The 15,329-nt window shown below is 40.9% G+C and overlaps 1 protein-coding gene across 1 annotated transcript in view; it reads left to right on the top strand.

Moving 5' to 3' along the window:
• The window catches only part of LOC114899375 (protein argonaute-4), a 42,826-nt gene extending 28,040 nt beyond the window's left edge, over positions 1 to 14,786 (top strand). The window contains exons 13-18 of the mRNA XM_029230042.1: positions 127 to 286; positions 3,583 to 3,898; positions 4,049 to 4,183; positions 11,038 to 11,139; positions 11,394 to 11,593; positions 13,677 to 14,786. Of these exons, the coding sequence (XP_029085875.1) occupies positions 127 to 286; positions 3,583 to 3,898; positions 4,049 to 4,183; positions 11,038 to 11,139; positions 11,394 to 11,593; positions 13,677 to 13,785 (1,022 nt within the window). The 3' untranslated portion in view covers positions 13,786 to 14,786. The remainder of the gene's footprint in view (positions 1 to 126; positions 287 to 3,582; positions 3,899 to 4,048; positions 4,184 to 11,037; positions 11,140 to 11,393; positions 11,594 to 13,676) is intronic.
• The last annotated feature ends 543 nt before the right edge of the window (positions 14,787 to 15,329 follow it).

The raw sequence follows: 15,329 nt of genomic DNA, 5'->3' as shown, positions 1-15,329 counted from the left end.
CAACGTACAGTATATAGTTGGCACTCTGTAAATGTTAATGTGTGTGTGGGGGTGTTCCCCTCTACTTTTAGTAATCAGGAGAATATATCAACATTTTTAAATTAATTAATAAACTTATTTTTGTAGCGGAGGTGAAACGTGTTGGAGATACCCTCCTGGGTATGGCTACACAGTGTGTCCAGGTAAAAAATGTAGTGAAGACCTCACCTCAAACCCTTTCCAACCTTTGCCTGAAGATAAATGCAAAGCTCGGAGGAATTAACAACGTGCTTGTACCTCATCAAAGGTAAGATCCTGAACTCTTTTTCCATTTGTTTCTTAAGCTCTAACTTACATAATTTACAGTAAAGCACACCAATCTCAAATATACATCTTGGTTACCTTTTCTTATATATGTATGCACTCATGTAACCACCACCCAGGTTAAATATAGAACACATCCAGCACCTCATCAGGCTTCCTCGTGGCCCTTCCCAATAGATAACCCCCAAAGGTTCTGACTGTTCTGACTTCCAGCATCATAGATTAGTTTTGCCTGTTTTTCTTCTGGCCACACCCTGCGGCTTGTGGGATCTTAGTTCCCCCAACCAGGGATTGAACCTGCGCCCTTGGCAGTGAAAGGTCAGAGTCCTAACCACTGGCCCGCCAGGGAGTTCCCTAGTTTTGCCTGTTTTTGAACTTCATATAAATGGAACCATACAGTATATACTATTTTGTGTCTGTCTTCTTTTGGTGAATATCATGTCTATGAGATTCATTCATGTTGCTATTTTAAGTAGAAGTTTATTTTTTGTTGTGTATTATTTCATTTTATGAATATACTACAAAATTTTAGATATTCTTATACGTTTATTTTACAAGTCTTCTACATTTTTGGTGGAATTAAGTACTCTTTCTCTTGCAAGAGTGGAATTGCTGACTTATAGAAAATATATGTATTTAGCATTGATAGATACTATCAAATACAGTAGTCCCCCCCTTATCTGCAGTTTCACTTTCCCTGGTTTCAGTTACCTGCAGTCAACCTCTGTCCGAAAATATTAAGTGGAAAAATTCCATAAATAAACAATTCTTCAGTTTTAATTAATTAATTAATTAATTTATTTATTTTTGGCTGAGTTGGGTCTTCGTTGCTGAGCATGGGCTTTCTCTAGTTGCGGCGAGCAGGGGCTACTTTTCATTGTGGTGTGCGGGCTTCTCATTGCAGTGGCTTCTCTTGTGGAACACGAGGTCTAGGTGCATGGGCTTCAGTAGTTGTGGCACGTGGGCTCCGTAGCTGTGGCTCGTGGGCTCTAGAGCGCAGGCTCAGTAGTTGTGGCACATGGGCTTGGTTGCTCCGCGGCATGTGGGATCTTCCCGGACCAGGGTTCAAACCCGTGTCCCCTGCGTTGGCAGGTGGATTCTTAACCACTGCACCACCAGGGAAGTCCCAATTCTTAAGTTTTAAATTGCATGCCATTCTGCGTAGTCCAATGAAATCTCTAACTCTCCCTCTCCATCCAGCCCTGGACATGAATTATCCCTTTGTCCAGTGTATTTAGGCTGTTTATGCTACCCATCCATTAGTATAGGAAAGAAAACCAGTAGATATAGGATTTGGTACATCCACTGGGCATCTTGGAACACATCCTCTGCAGTAAGGGGGGACTACTGTAGTTTTCCAAAGTGGTTGTACCAATTTATATTTCCACTGAGAGTTCTAGTTGCTCATATTCTTGCCAACACTTGGTGGTATCAGTCCTTTTAATTTTAGCCATTTTGGCCGGGGGTAATAGTATCTCATGATGGTTTTAATTTGCAATCCTCTGATGACTAATCATGTTAAGCACATTTTCATATGTTTATTGGCTAAGTGGACATCCTCTTTTGTGATGGGCCTGTTCAGTCCTTTGCCCATTTCTTAGATTGGGCGGCTCCTTGTTAATTTGTAGTTCCCTTGTCTGTTGAGATAATATCTGACTTGTCTACTCTACGATGTTTTTATGTGAAATCCTGTATGTGGAAGTGATTTTGGAAGTTAAATTTTGTCTGTGATATTAGTCATTTTCATACTTGAGAAGAAGGTCAATTTGAGTGCCTTACTCTTATACAGTTGTATCACAGTTCTCATTTTTGTCCTTGAATGACACTTCTAGGTACATAAATCCTTCCTGCAACATTGGTAGATGAGGTATACAGACCATGGGGGAAGTTAACCTAAAGCATGATTTAATTTTACCCCAAACAATGTAGCATAGTGGCATAGAGTACAGACCTTTTTGTCAGGCTTCCTGGGTTTGGATTCCAGCTTTATCACTTCCTAACTGTGTAATCTTGAGCAAGTTCCTTATCCTCTTATATCTCATTTTTTAAACCTGGAAATCTGAGATAATAATTGTACTACCCTCATAGAATTGTTGTGAGGACTAAATGAATTCATACGTGTAAAGTCCTTAGCACAGTGGTTGGTACATAATACATGTAAGCTGTTATTATGTTCTGTGTATGTATCTTATGTATATACATTTGCTCTTATACCCTACTATGCCAAACCCATGTTGTATGATGATATATAGAGAGAAATACAACCCAGGCTCTGCCCACATGGAACCTCATCTTTAGTACCTATTACATGAGATTGTCAGATTTGGGATGCCTCCTAGATATACTTTAAAAGTCGGGCTTCCTTGGTGGCGCAGTGGTTGAGAGTCCGCCTGCCGATACAGGGGACACGGGTTCGTGCCCCGGTCTGGGAAGATCCCACATGCCGCGGAGCGGCTGCGCCCCTGAGCCATGGCTGCTGAGCCTGCGCATCGGAGCCTGTGCTCCGCAACGGGAGAGGCCACAACAGGGAGAGGCCCGCATACCGCAGAAAAAAAAAAAAAAAAAAGAATTTACCAGAGAAGTAATATATGCATGATATTTTTCTCCTTAATTCCATAGATAAATTAGTACCAAATAAATGAATTCATTATTTTAGCAAATATTAGTTGAGTGCCAACTGTGAGCAAGGCAGTGTTTTAGGCACTAGGGATACAGCAGTGAACAAGACAAAGCAAAACAAAATTCCTGCCTTCATGGAGCTTACATTCGTGTGTGTGTGTGTGTGTGTGTGTGTGTGTGTGTGTATACAATAAATAAAATAAGTAAAATATGTGGTAAAAGTGATAAATACATGGAGAAAATAAAATAGGGAAGGAGATAGACTTTATTCTCTTCCCTAAGTCTCATATATTGGGGGGTTTGTCCCAGTTCCATGTACATTGTGCAATTCAGTATCCATTGTAGAAATCCCAGGATCCCAAGAAAGCCTGTTCTGGGAAAGTTTTGCCTTTGCACATAGAGATTTTGTTAAATTTGGGTTGGGTCCTCTTCTTGACTCTACCCTTCCCACTATTGCAGAAGAACCATGTTGTCTTCTTTAGTCAGTTCAGATTCATTGTACTGGGTGGCACAGATATTCAGTGGGCATTAGAGTTCTCTCCCAATGGGCACGTCTTTATTCTCATAAGATTATGCCTGTGATTATGTCTGGTGATCTTGCTAAACAAAAACATTTTCATCCATATGTCTGAGTGGCAATGTCTCCTTAAATCTGAGCAGGCCCTCGGTGTTCCAGCAGCCTGTCATCTTCCTGGGAGCGGATGTCACGCACCCCCCAGCAGGGGATGGGAAGAAGCCTTCCATTGCTGCTGTCGTTGGCAGTATGGACGGCCACCCCAGCCGGTACTGTGCCACTGTTCGGGTGCAGACGTCCCGCCAGGAGATCTCCCAGGAGCTCCTCTATAGTCAGGAGGTAATCCAGGACCTTACTAACATGGTTCGAGAGCTGCTGATCCAGTTCTACAAATCCACACGCTTCAAACCCACTCGGATCATCTATTACCGTGGAGGGGTATCCGAGGGACAGATGAAACAGGTACTCTCTTAATCCCATAGTTGCCTTCTGGGGCTTCTAGGTATCTGATGGAGTTTCCTCCCATCTGTCACTCCAAGTAAATCAGATCTGAGAGATGCCTGAGAGATTGGCAAGTTCTCAATTATACATCATTTTATTTCTAACTCCTAGGTAGCTTGGCCAGAACTAATAGCAATTCGAAAGGCATGTATTAGTTTGGAAGAAGATTACCGGCCAGGAATAACCTATATTGTGGTGCAGAAAAGACATCACACACGACTCTTCTGTGCAGATAAAACAGAGAGGGTAAGAACACATAGGATAAGCTTTATTATCTGATGCAAGTGACTATGTTTTCGGTTTTTTAAAAATATTTATTTATTTATTTTGGCTGTGCCGGGTCTTTGTTGCGGCATGCAGGATCTTCATTGCAGCATGCAAACTCTTAGTTGCACATGCATGCAGGATCTAGTTCCCTGTCCAGGGATTGAACCCAGCCCCCCTGCATTGGGAGCGCAGAGTCTTACTGACTGGACCACCAGGGAAGTCCTGTGAATGTGTTTTTGAGTAGGCATACATATAGTTTTTTTTTTTTTAAAAGCAGAAGTGCCTAATAATAATTTAATAAGCATGCTAACTCCAATTGAGCTTAGATGAGCAATTTTGAATGATACAGGTTTCAAGACTGAATATTTCTCTTATGTGACAGCAATACGGGTTTCTAGAGTTTTTAGAGGGAGAAGTTAAAAAAAGCTATGTACACTATGGTGATACAGGAAACCTCCAAAGGGAAGGTTTACTACTTGGACTTTATTGCCATTTGCTATTTTTTGCTACCAGCGCCTAAGGCATGGTTCTAGGGTATAAAGAAAATTTCTCTTCCAAATGATTTTACATCAGTGCAGGGGATTCTTAGGGTACACACTTTGAATGCCTGTGATGTCACGTTTACTAACCATGGGCAGGTTAACTTCTCTAAGCCATAATGTTCTAACTGTAAAGTGTGGTAAGAACAATACCTATTTCACAAGGTTGTTGTTAAGGATTAACTTAGTAAATGAATGTTAATTTTGGGTACAATTTCCAGCATTTGATAAAAGGCATTTTGTGTAACCTTTTTATAATCTGATATTAATGTGTAAACTAGGTAAATTTTAGGTACACAGTGTTGGATGACTTTACTTCTATGATCTTTTCTATGACATTACTTCAACTTTTTCAGGCCCTCCCTGATCCACTCCCAGAGAGACCAGTTCTTTCTGTTTCCTGATCTTGTCGTCTTGTGGGTCACTCCCACTGTTTTCTAGTACACGCTTAGTTTGTTTTATTTTTTTAAGGATTAGATTTTTCTTTTTAATTAATTAATTAATTACTTTTTGGCTGCGTTGGGTCTTTGTTGCTGCATGCGGGTTTTCTCTAGTTGCGGTGAGCGGGGGCTACTCTTCGTGGCAGTGCGCGGGCTTCTCATTGCAGTGGCTTCTCTTGTTGCGGAACACGAGGTCTAGGTGCGCGGACTTCAGTAGTTGTTGCGCACAGGCTTAGTTGCTCCCCAGCAAGTGGGATCTTCCTGGACTAGGGCTCAAACCTGTGTCCCCTGCATTGGCAGGCAGATTCTTAACCACTGCACCACCAGGGAAGTCCCACATGCTCCCACATTAGAGTTTCTGTCTCTAATCCAAGGCTGAGCTGTTTCTTCTTGTTTTCTGAATCATTAGAGAACTAAGGTTTTACCCTTGGGCCACAGGTCCACCAATCAGCTCAGATTCAAAATACTGTCTTCCAAATTGCCAAACTCTGACTTGGTAATACTTCTTAAATTCTGCTAATTCAAATTCTCTGAGCTCTTAACCGAGCTCTGGGCACAAAACATCCTGCCATCCCCTCCTTAACTGCATAGTCACAATCCATCCCGCTGTTGACTTGCTATTCATGTAACTTTAGGACCTGGACTCTCTTTCTAAACCCCCAAGCTATCTCATAGCTTTGTTCTTGACCATCCAGTGTCACTCCTGACCTTTGAAGATTGACAGTCCCAATCCTTGGTCTACTTTGCACCCCTGACACCAGCATCTTCAATTCTCTAAACATGCCTCTTGCCAGTCTCCAACTCTGAATTAGTGTACTTGCCCATTTCTTTTGCTGCTAGTCTTAGGCTGATTGAGGTTGCTGAGGAAAAAAGTCATTTATTTAATAATGAACCATAATACAAGTTCTTGACAGCAAATCTCATCCAGGCCTTTGATGCTGCAATTTCTTTTCATTTATCGTATTCCCCATAACATCTGTTCTAAACCTTTATACTCTTCTCAAGTCCCCAACCCCATCCATGAAGCATTCGTTGCCAACAATCTACATTGCCAACAATAGAATAACCTTCTGTTTCCTCCAGAAAACAAAATAGAGAAGGCATGAATTTTCTCAGCTTCCTCCCCTTTACTTTCAAGTTTAGCTAAATCTGTGTTTTCTTATTTTCTTCCTTGAATCTCAGAGGCTAATCTCTCCACCTATGCTTTCTTTCCCTCCACCTATGCTTTTGTTTTTAATGCTTTCTGCCTTCTTTAGAGCCTCACTTCATCAATTATCCTTTTTTTTTCAAAATTTCAGTTTTCCCCATGCCGTTGCTTCCCTCTCCTCACCTTTTAAAGTTTCTCAACTCTTCTTCAGTCTTCCTCAAAACTTCCCTTCTCCCTCAATCTACCTGCCATTTTTTCTTTCCTCCCTTTCATGACCAAACTTATAGGAAAAAAAGACTTGATTTTCTTTTTGTGTCTTCTCACATAATACTTCAGTTCTCTGTTGCCTGACTTTTATTTCACTGACTCCACTGAGGTCGTTCTCTCAATGACTTGCTCATTTTGAATCCAGCGATATCTTGTCAAATTCCCACACTGACCTCTTTGAAGCACTTATGGATGTTTGCCTTCTTTGGCCTTAGCAATATGATTTTCCAGGCTCACTACCAACCTCTGTAATTAGGCTTTCTTTGACTCCTCTTCTTCCTCTGTCCATTAAACATTGATGCTTCCTGGCATTTCATATTTCTCTCTTCTCTTCTCAATTTCAACTCCCTTAGTCTCACCTACTCTTCCAGATTCACTTACTTGCTTATAGATTCCTAAATCTGTATTTCCAGCCCCAGATTTTCTATGCAGCTCCTGATCTGCACTTCTAACTGTCTACCAGCTTACTTAGATGCTCTGTAGGCATTGTATCAGGCAAGATAGGCTAGGCTGTGCTGTGGTAACAAAAGACTCCAAAGTCTTAGTGGCTTGCTAAGATTTATTTCTTGTTCACATTACACATTCATTGTGGCACTGCTACGGCTGGGACCTCACTGTCCTCCCTTTGGAACCTAGGCTGACAGAGAAGAAGCATCTGTCTGGAACTTCACCAGTCATTGTAGTAGAGGGGAAAAAAGATACATGACAAGCCATATGCTGGCTGTTAAAGCTTCTGCCCAGAAGTTGCACATTTCACATCACATTTTATTAGCCAAAGGAAGTTACATGGCCACTTCTGAGTTAATTGGGTAGGGATGTACAATCCTCCCCCAGGGAGGGGCATGGGAATATTTGGCACCAGTGATACAATCTACCACAGGCATTTCAAGCAAAGCACATCTAAACCTTCTCCTTATTGTTTTATCCGCATCTAAAAGCTATTCCTCCCCCAAATTTACTATTCTTCTATTGCTTGGCATCACTATATATTAGTCAGCCAAGTGAGAAACTTTGGAGTTGTCTTTAAATTCTTCTCCTCTCTTCCTGTCCCCACTTCCCATGTTCAGTGGGTCAAACAATTCTCTGTGTTCTGCCCTGAAATCTCTTGGCTCAACTCTTCCTCTTGTGTGTTCCATCTGCCCTAGGCAGAACTCTTCAGTATTGCAGGAGACTCCTAGCACTCTCCCTGTGTCCATTCCTCCTTCACAAATGCATCCTCCACCTACTGTCAGGGCTAGGTTTTTTTTGTTTGTTTGTTTGTTTGTTTTAAATTAGATCTTTCTTTTTTTTTTTTTTTCCCTCTTGCGTCTCCCTCCCTCCCACCCTTCCTATCCCACCCCTCCAGGTGGTCACAAAGCACCGAGCTGATCTCCCTGTGCTATGCAGCTGCTTCCCACTAACTATCTACCTTACGTTTGGTAGTGTATATATGTCCATGCCTTTCTCTCGCTTTGTCACAGCTTACCCTTCCCCCTCCCCATATCCTCAAGTCCATTCTCTAGTAGGTCTGTGTCTTTATTCCTGTCTTACCCCTAGGTTCTTCATGACATTTTTTTTTCTTAAATTCCATATATATGTGTTAGCATACAGTATTTGTCTTTCTCATTACTTCACTCTGTATGACAGACTCTAGGTCTATCCACCATATTACAAATAGCTCAATTTTGTTTCTTTTTATGGCTGAGTAATATTCCATTGTATATATGTGCCACATCTTCTTTATCCATTCATCCAATAATGGACACTTAGGTTGTTTCCATCTCCGGGCTATTGTAAATAGTGCTGCAATGAACATTGGGGTGCATGTGTCTTTTTGAATTATGGTTTTCTCAGGGTATATGCCCAGTAGTGGGATTCCTGGGTCGTATGGTAGTTCTATTTGTAGTTTTTTAAGGAACCTCCATACTGTTCTCCACAGTGGCTGTATCAATTTACATTCCCACCAACAGTGCAAGAGGGTTCCCTTTTCTCCACACCCTCTCCAGCATTTATTGTTTCTAGATTTTTTGATGATGGCCATTCTGAGGGCTAGGTTTTTAAAATACAGATCTTATCCTGCCACTCCACTGCTCAAAAATCTTCATGTTACCCCTGTTGCCTACCAGATGCTTCCTTATGGTGCTCAGTGTTTTCCCACGGTAGCCAAAGCACATTTAGTTTGATCTTTCACCATGCCCCCATACACCTTCCATTAGCAATGTGACTATTTCCATTTCCCATATACATTGTGTATTTTTATCCCTGGAATGACCACATCCATCCCACCTTTTTTTCCCCATTATTTTTATAATAAGATATAATATAGACCCAGTAAAATTCACTATTTTTAGCGCACACTGTTCTGCATGTCTTGACAAATGCATACAGTTGTGTAAAACTACCACCTTAATATTTAGAATGATTCTGTCACACATAAAAACTCTCTTATGCCCTTTTGTAGTCAACCCTTTCCCTTACCTACAGCCCCTGACAACCGCTGATGTATATTCCGTCCCTATAGTTTTGTTTTTCCCAGTATGTCATATGAAAAGAAGTCATAGCCTTTGGTCTGGCTTCTTTTACTTAGCATAATGCATTTGAGATTCATCCACGTTATTGTGTGTATCAGTAGTTTGTTCCTTTTTTATTGCTGAGTAGTATTTTGTGATGTAGATGAACCACAGTTTGTTTATCCATTCCTGACTGCAAGGGGTATTGGAATGTTTCCATTTTCATTCTATCCCCTCCATCCAACCTGTACTTATCCTATAAGGCATGGCTCAACCATTTCCTCCCACCAGCTTTTCCCAGTGCCTTCCATAAGGCCCTTATTACATTGCATTGCAGTGCATTGCCTGTGACTTTCATGAAGAGCAGGAGGGCAGGTTCTTTAGTTCTCTCTGTGACTCTGTCTCTCATCCCCAACATCTGTTGCAGAGCCTTGCACATGGTGCTCAAGCAATAATTATTGAAATGAACATGCCTGGACCCCCTTTTCCCCAGGGCAGCACCTCTTTAGGTTCTCATCTGTAGATTCCAAGAGATTTTTAAAAAGGGATTCTATGGTCAAATAAGTTTGGGAAATGCTGTATACTCCATCTCCCTCTTAAAGATTATACATTACCAGATAAAGGTTCTGAGAAGTCATACAATAGAAAAACCTTTCAACTGTGGTTTAACCCCATATCACTCAAATTTATTTGACCATAAAACACCTAAACACATCCTGCAGAACTAATATTTCTAAAGCATACACTTTGGGAAACAATACTAGAATGATTGTAGCTCAGTTACATTTCCTCTTGTCCAGCTAAGTACCCCAGGTCACATATGAATTTCATGGAATGAGACTTTTCTGTACTCATGTATGTTGTTATTATATGCATTGGGGCATGATCTTCAGCTGAAGTTAACAATAGTTAGAATGGAGCCAAATAAATTCCCATCAAATTTGTGCCAATATGCTAAATGTACTACCTCGTGTGGAACCCATGTGTACAGCAGAAGTGGATGAAAACTGACCAAATAGCAAGGCTTAATTCCTTTCCTTGAAGTTCTCCTCTCTGCTTTTCTAGAAGTTTGATTTTAGGATTTGGCTATAGAAGAACTTTAGAATTTTAAAAGTATCAGAGATCATCACCTAATTTTATGGATGATTAGATTGAGGCTTTGTTCAAGGTATGTAGTTACAAGGCTGGGCTTAGAACAGAAACTGTGGCTTTCCTAATTCTCATTTCAATGCACTTTTCCTGACAATACATGTGCCAGTGAATTCTTTTATTAATCCTGTAAAAGTATTAATTTTGTTGAACCTGGTGAACCAGTTCACAGATTCCTTCATCTTAACTTTTTTTTTTTTTTTTTCTTTTTGTGGTATGCGGGCCTCTCACTGTTGTGGCCTCTCCCGTTGCGGACGCGCAGGCTCAGCGGCCATGGCTCACGGGCCCAGCCGCTCCGCAGCATGTGGGATCCTCCCGGACCGGGGCACGAACCCGTGTCCCCTGCATCGGCAGGCGGACTCTCAACCACTGCACCACCAGGGAAGCCCCTTCATCTTAACTTTTACTGAAAGTTGTAGGTTGTTTTTTTTTTTCACTCCAAATAAGGAATAAAACTGATTTTTTTTCCCCCTCAGGAAGCTTATCCATCTTAAATGTCTTTTTTTCCCCCCTCTGTGAACACACCGAAGTGTCATCTGTAAAATAGATGACAATAATGTAGCCCAAAGCCACAGGTAAAATAATTCTTTGTCTGGATTCCCTTAGAGAAGCAGTGGGGTATATTTGAGAAAATAAGGTTGAAATAGTTGGGCTAACGGAAAGTTACAGAAAATTCAACATCTTGAATTAAACTGATTTTCAAGAGTTCCCTTAAGAGCAGTATACTAACTTGTTACTAATGGCTTGAGCTCAATTTAGCACTTTGATGACTAATGACACTTTTTTTTTTTTTTTTTTTAAGGTGGGGAAAAGTGGCAATGTACCAGCAGGCACTACCGTGGATAGCACCATCACACATCCATCTGAGTTTGACTTTTACCTCTGTAGTCATGCAGGAATTCAGGTAATTTGGAAGCTAGTCCAGGTCTTTGATTTGATAGGGAGGTGTTTGCAAATTCAGCAACTAGCTTGAGTAGACTTGTTATTAAACACTGTACATAACTTTGTTAATGCTTGTATCCTAGAACTGTTATCTTTTGGTCTAGGTATCTGCTTGTAGGTGTGCTAGGCAGGAATATTTCTGAATTTAAGTAGGTTTCAATTCTCTCAGGTCGTCAACCCATGTCAGAGACATTAATCATAAAACTCTTTCTCCAGGGAACCAGCCGTCCTTCACATTACCAGGTCTTGTGGGATGACAACTGCTTCACCGCAGATGAGCTCCAGTTACTAACTTACCAGCTATGTCATACCTATGTGCGGTGCACACGCTCAGTCTCTATTCCAGCCCCTGCCTATTATGCCCGCCTTGTAGCATTCAGAGCAAGGTATCATCTGGTGGATAAAGATCATGACAGGCAAGTTTCTCAGGCAAATAAAATCTTTCTGTCTGTGTTAGCAGCATATTAAAAAAAAATGAGCTACTATAGAAAACCTTTAGGAAGAGTTAAACTTCCTTTTAGGGTTTACATTTCAAGGAGCAGATAAAATTGCATGTGCCTTTAAGAGCTGATAATGTGACTTTTGGTCCAAAAATTGCCCAGGCTTGTTCGTACTTGTATGATGTGTCTAAAGTCTGCCCCAAAAAGCAGTCTCATTTGAAACTGCCTGTGGATTTCCCATAGAGCTAAATGCATTTCAGTTCTGCTCAGGTCCTAAGCAGCCTCAAAAGATGTCCAGCCCAGTGCCCTGGCTCCAGTCAGAGCAGTCACAGGCCTGTGGATTCCACTTCATGCAAGGGGGAAGTCCTGACCAGTTCACTTTACTTTCAGTACAATCTTGGAGGATGTATCAGAGGGAACCTGGGTTTGTGTCGGGAACAGGTAGGGTACCAGACCATTCTCACCCCCAAATAAGGATCTCAGGAGAATCAGACATATTGACCTGTTATTGAGCTACTATTAAATAACTAAACAAGCTTTCTGCATTAAATTTTTTTTTCCAAATGACCATCTGTGAAGTATAGCAGTTTCTGGGCTCTTCCCCAAGTCTGAATTCAGCTGCTAAATAGTAGACATTCCACTGCAAGTCTATTTCTGTACGGGTTGAAAGTACGCTATGATGGAAAATGCCCAGCTGTGGCTTTGTACCTTCCATTCTGTAATATACATATTCATTCAACACATTTACTAGGTATTGCCTGTGTGCCCAACACTGTACTAGGTACTAAAAACTGTAAGTTGAGGAAGACATGTTTCCTGGGATTTTATGCTTCAGTATGGGATACAATACAGGCAAACATAAAACTGACAATTAGCCCATAGCAGTATAGATGAAAGTGCAATTGGACATCAGAGGAAAGTCTGTTAGAGATTTCATAGCTGGATGGGTAGGATTTGGCTCTACAAAGAAGAGAAAAGAATTTTCCAGGCAGAGGGAATAATGGACACGACGAAGAGAAGACAAGTGACATGTTTGAACAATAGCAAGTTTTCTTTGGTTGGAGCATTTGAAAGGGGAATAGCAGGCATGAAGCTGGAAGAATATGTTAGAGCAAGATTACCTTTGTTTAACGTAAAAGGCTAATCCTGGGATAAAATAGACATTACTCAACAGTTAATTGGATGTGAGTGACAGAGAAGGGGATGAAGTAAAAAATGACTAAGATTTTGAGCCTAGATGATAAGGGTAATAATAATTTAAGTAGAGAAGTCAGAAGAGGGATGGTGATTTCCCATTTACTAAGCCTTTTATCACATGGTGCCCTTAAAAGGTATATTCCGAAGTTGTTACTGTTACCCTAAAAGATCAAGTTCAGAGGAGTTGTTACTTGTCCAGGGTCATATAGCTAGTGAGGGGAAGACAAGAAAGGCTGGTGGCATAGTAACATTTGCTGAGTATCTGTTATGTTCCAGCACTGTGGTGAGCACATTCATTCATTCATTCATTCATCCATTCAACAAATGGTTATTGAGGCAATGCTATGTGGCAGGCACTAGGGATTTAGTGGTGAGTAAGACAGACAAAGTTGCTGCTTTCTTGGAGGTTACATCCCAGTAAGGGAAATAAATAATTATCCAAATAATAATCTTTCAAATAAAATAAATGTAGAGGATTCTGAGAAAGTATATTCCAGGTGGCTCTGACCTGAACTTCAGAATCAGGGAAGATTTCTTTGGGGGAAACGACATTTGACTGAAGCCTAAAGGACAAGTAGACGTTAACCAGACATAGCAGACACATGGAAGTCCTTGTGTAGGCACTGTTGAAGATTTGGGTCTTTGCAGACATTATTCTAATTAATTGCAGCAGCCCATTAAATAAGTTGTATTGCATTTTCAGTTGAGCAAACTGATGTTTAGAGAGACGTTACAAATTATTTAAGGAGCCACACCTTGAGCCCAAGATCTTGAATCTAGTACTATTCATGCTACTTGAAACATGTGGAGTTTGAAGTGGTCTTTTGTTACTCTTGTTTTTTTTGCTTTCTTTTCTTTACAGTGCGGAAGGCAGTCATGTGTCAGGACAGAGCAATGGCCGAGATCCTCAGGCCTTGGCTAAAGCTGTGCAGATCCACCATGATACCCAGCACACGATGTATTTTGCCTGAGAGTCTCAGAAAAAGAACTCGACCAGTTTGGCACCCCATGCAGGCTCAAAATGTTTCAAACGCCTACTGCCTCTAGAGAGAGCCAAGTTGACTTCAGGTGGTCCTCTACCAGCAACTCAGAATAGTTGCACTGAATCTGTACTTCGCAGCACTGTCTGATGCATCAACAAAATTGAGCCATTTTTTTAAAGTAATAGATACTCATTGATTATCTTTTCTGATGCACTGGACTGAATTTTTACCTCATCATGCAAAGGCTAATCAGCCTGAACTTTCTAAAGGACTTTATGAGAAAGGTTTCTATGGACTATTTTGCTAGCTGTGGTGTTCACCGCATCCCTCTAGTCTTACAAGAGAAGCTTATTCCTTTTTTCTGTATTCGTCGAGTGGGGTATATGCATAAATGGGAGAGAAAAACCAATCTACTTCAGTTCAGTGTAACTATTTAATTGTGTGGGTCAATAGGCTTTTTAATGGAGATTTCTGACTTCGCCACTGTAAATGCCTTTAACGAGCATTAATTTTTGAAAGTTTTACAGAGTTTTATTAGTTTTACTACTTTATGTATTGATCTCTACAGACTTGTGCTGGTGCAAGTACAGGCTGCCAGGCAATTGCACTATATTTGGCTGCAGATTCAGACAGGCAGTTCTCTTATTTGGTTGACTTTTGTGAATGTGTAACACATGTGATGCATGTCATGGTGACAGATAACACTGCCATGGTAAAAAGTACTCATGTTTCCCCCTCTTTGAAAAAAATTAGCTTTTAGTATTTTTCAGAGTTTTCAAAAATGCCCATTTTATGCTGCTGTGTGGTTTGTTAGATCTAAATGATTTTTTAACTTTTCTCATAGCAAGTTAACTTTGGCAATAAACATTTTTTAAAGTCCCTCCTCTTCCTCCCCCTGACAGTGTAGTTTTTTAGATGAGATTTCGGTATGATTTTTATCAGCTATTTCTTATAGATCATAATCTGGCAATTTTTGAAACTGGTCAGAAAAGGCATATATTTCCATGCCTTTTTTTTTTTTTTTTTTTTTTTTTTTTTTTTTGTTTTGTGGGGCTCTCACTGTTGTGGCCTCTCCCGTTGCGGAGCACAGGCTCCAGACGCGCAGGCTCAGCGGCCATGGCCCACGGGCCCAGCCGCTCCGCGGCATGTGGGATCTTCCCAGACCGGGGCGTGAACCCGCGTCCCCTGCATCGGCAGGTGGACTCTCAACCACTGCGCTACCAGGGAAGCCCTCCATGCCTTTTTAAAGAATTCTTTTTATCTGTTTTATAGTCACAGTTGGTGTCCTGTCACTTTGTTTTAAACTAAGCTAGAACCAGGATGCTTCCTTATTGAATAGGCTTTGCCAGTCCTTAAGGTACCTTGAGTGATGCTGCAACTTGCAAAAATGTACCAGCATTTAAAACTTTATTCCCTGGGAATCAAGGTTACTCACACAATTGCTTGTAATGGAAATTTTTTGCTTCTCTTTCAACCTGAAATGTATTTGGTGGGGTTTCCTTCCTTTTATTAAACTAAAACTGCATAGAAAA

Source organism: Monodon monoceros, unplaced genomic scaffold (genome assembly GCF_005190385.1).
Source record: "Monodon monoceros isolate NGI ecotype Baffin Bay Population unplaced genomic scaffold, NGI_Narwhal_1 Super_Scaffold_18, whole genome shotgun sequence".
Lineage (NCBI taxonomy): Eukaryota > Metazoa > Chordata > Mammalia > Artiodactyla > Monodontidae > Monodon > Monodon monoceros.
This window is presented reverse-complemented; position numbering and strand designations above follow the sequence as displayed.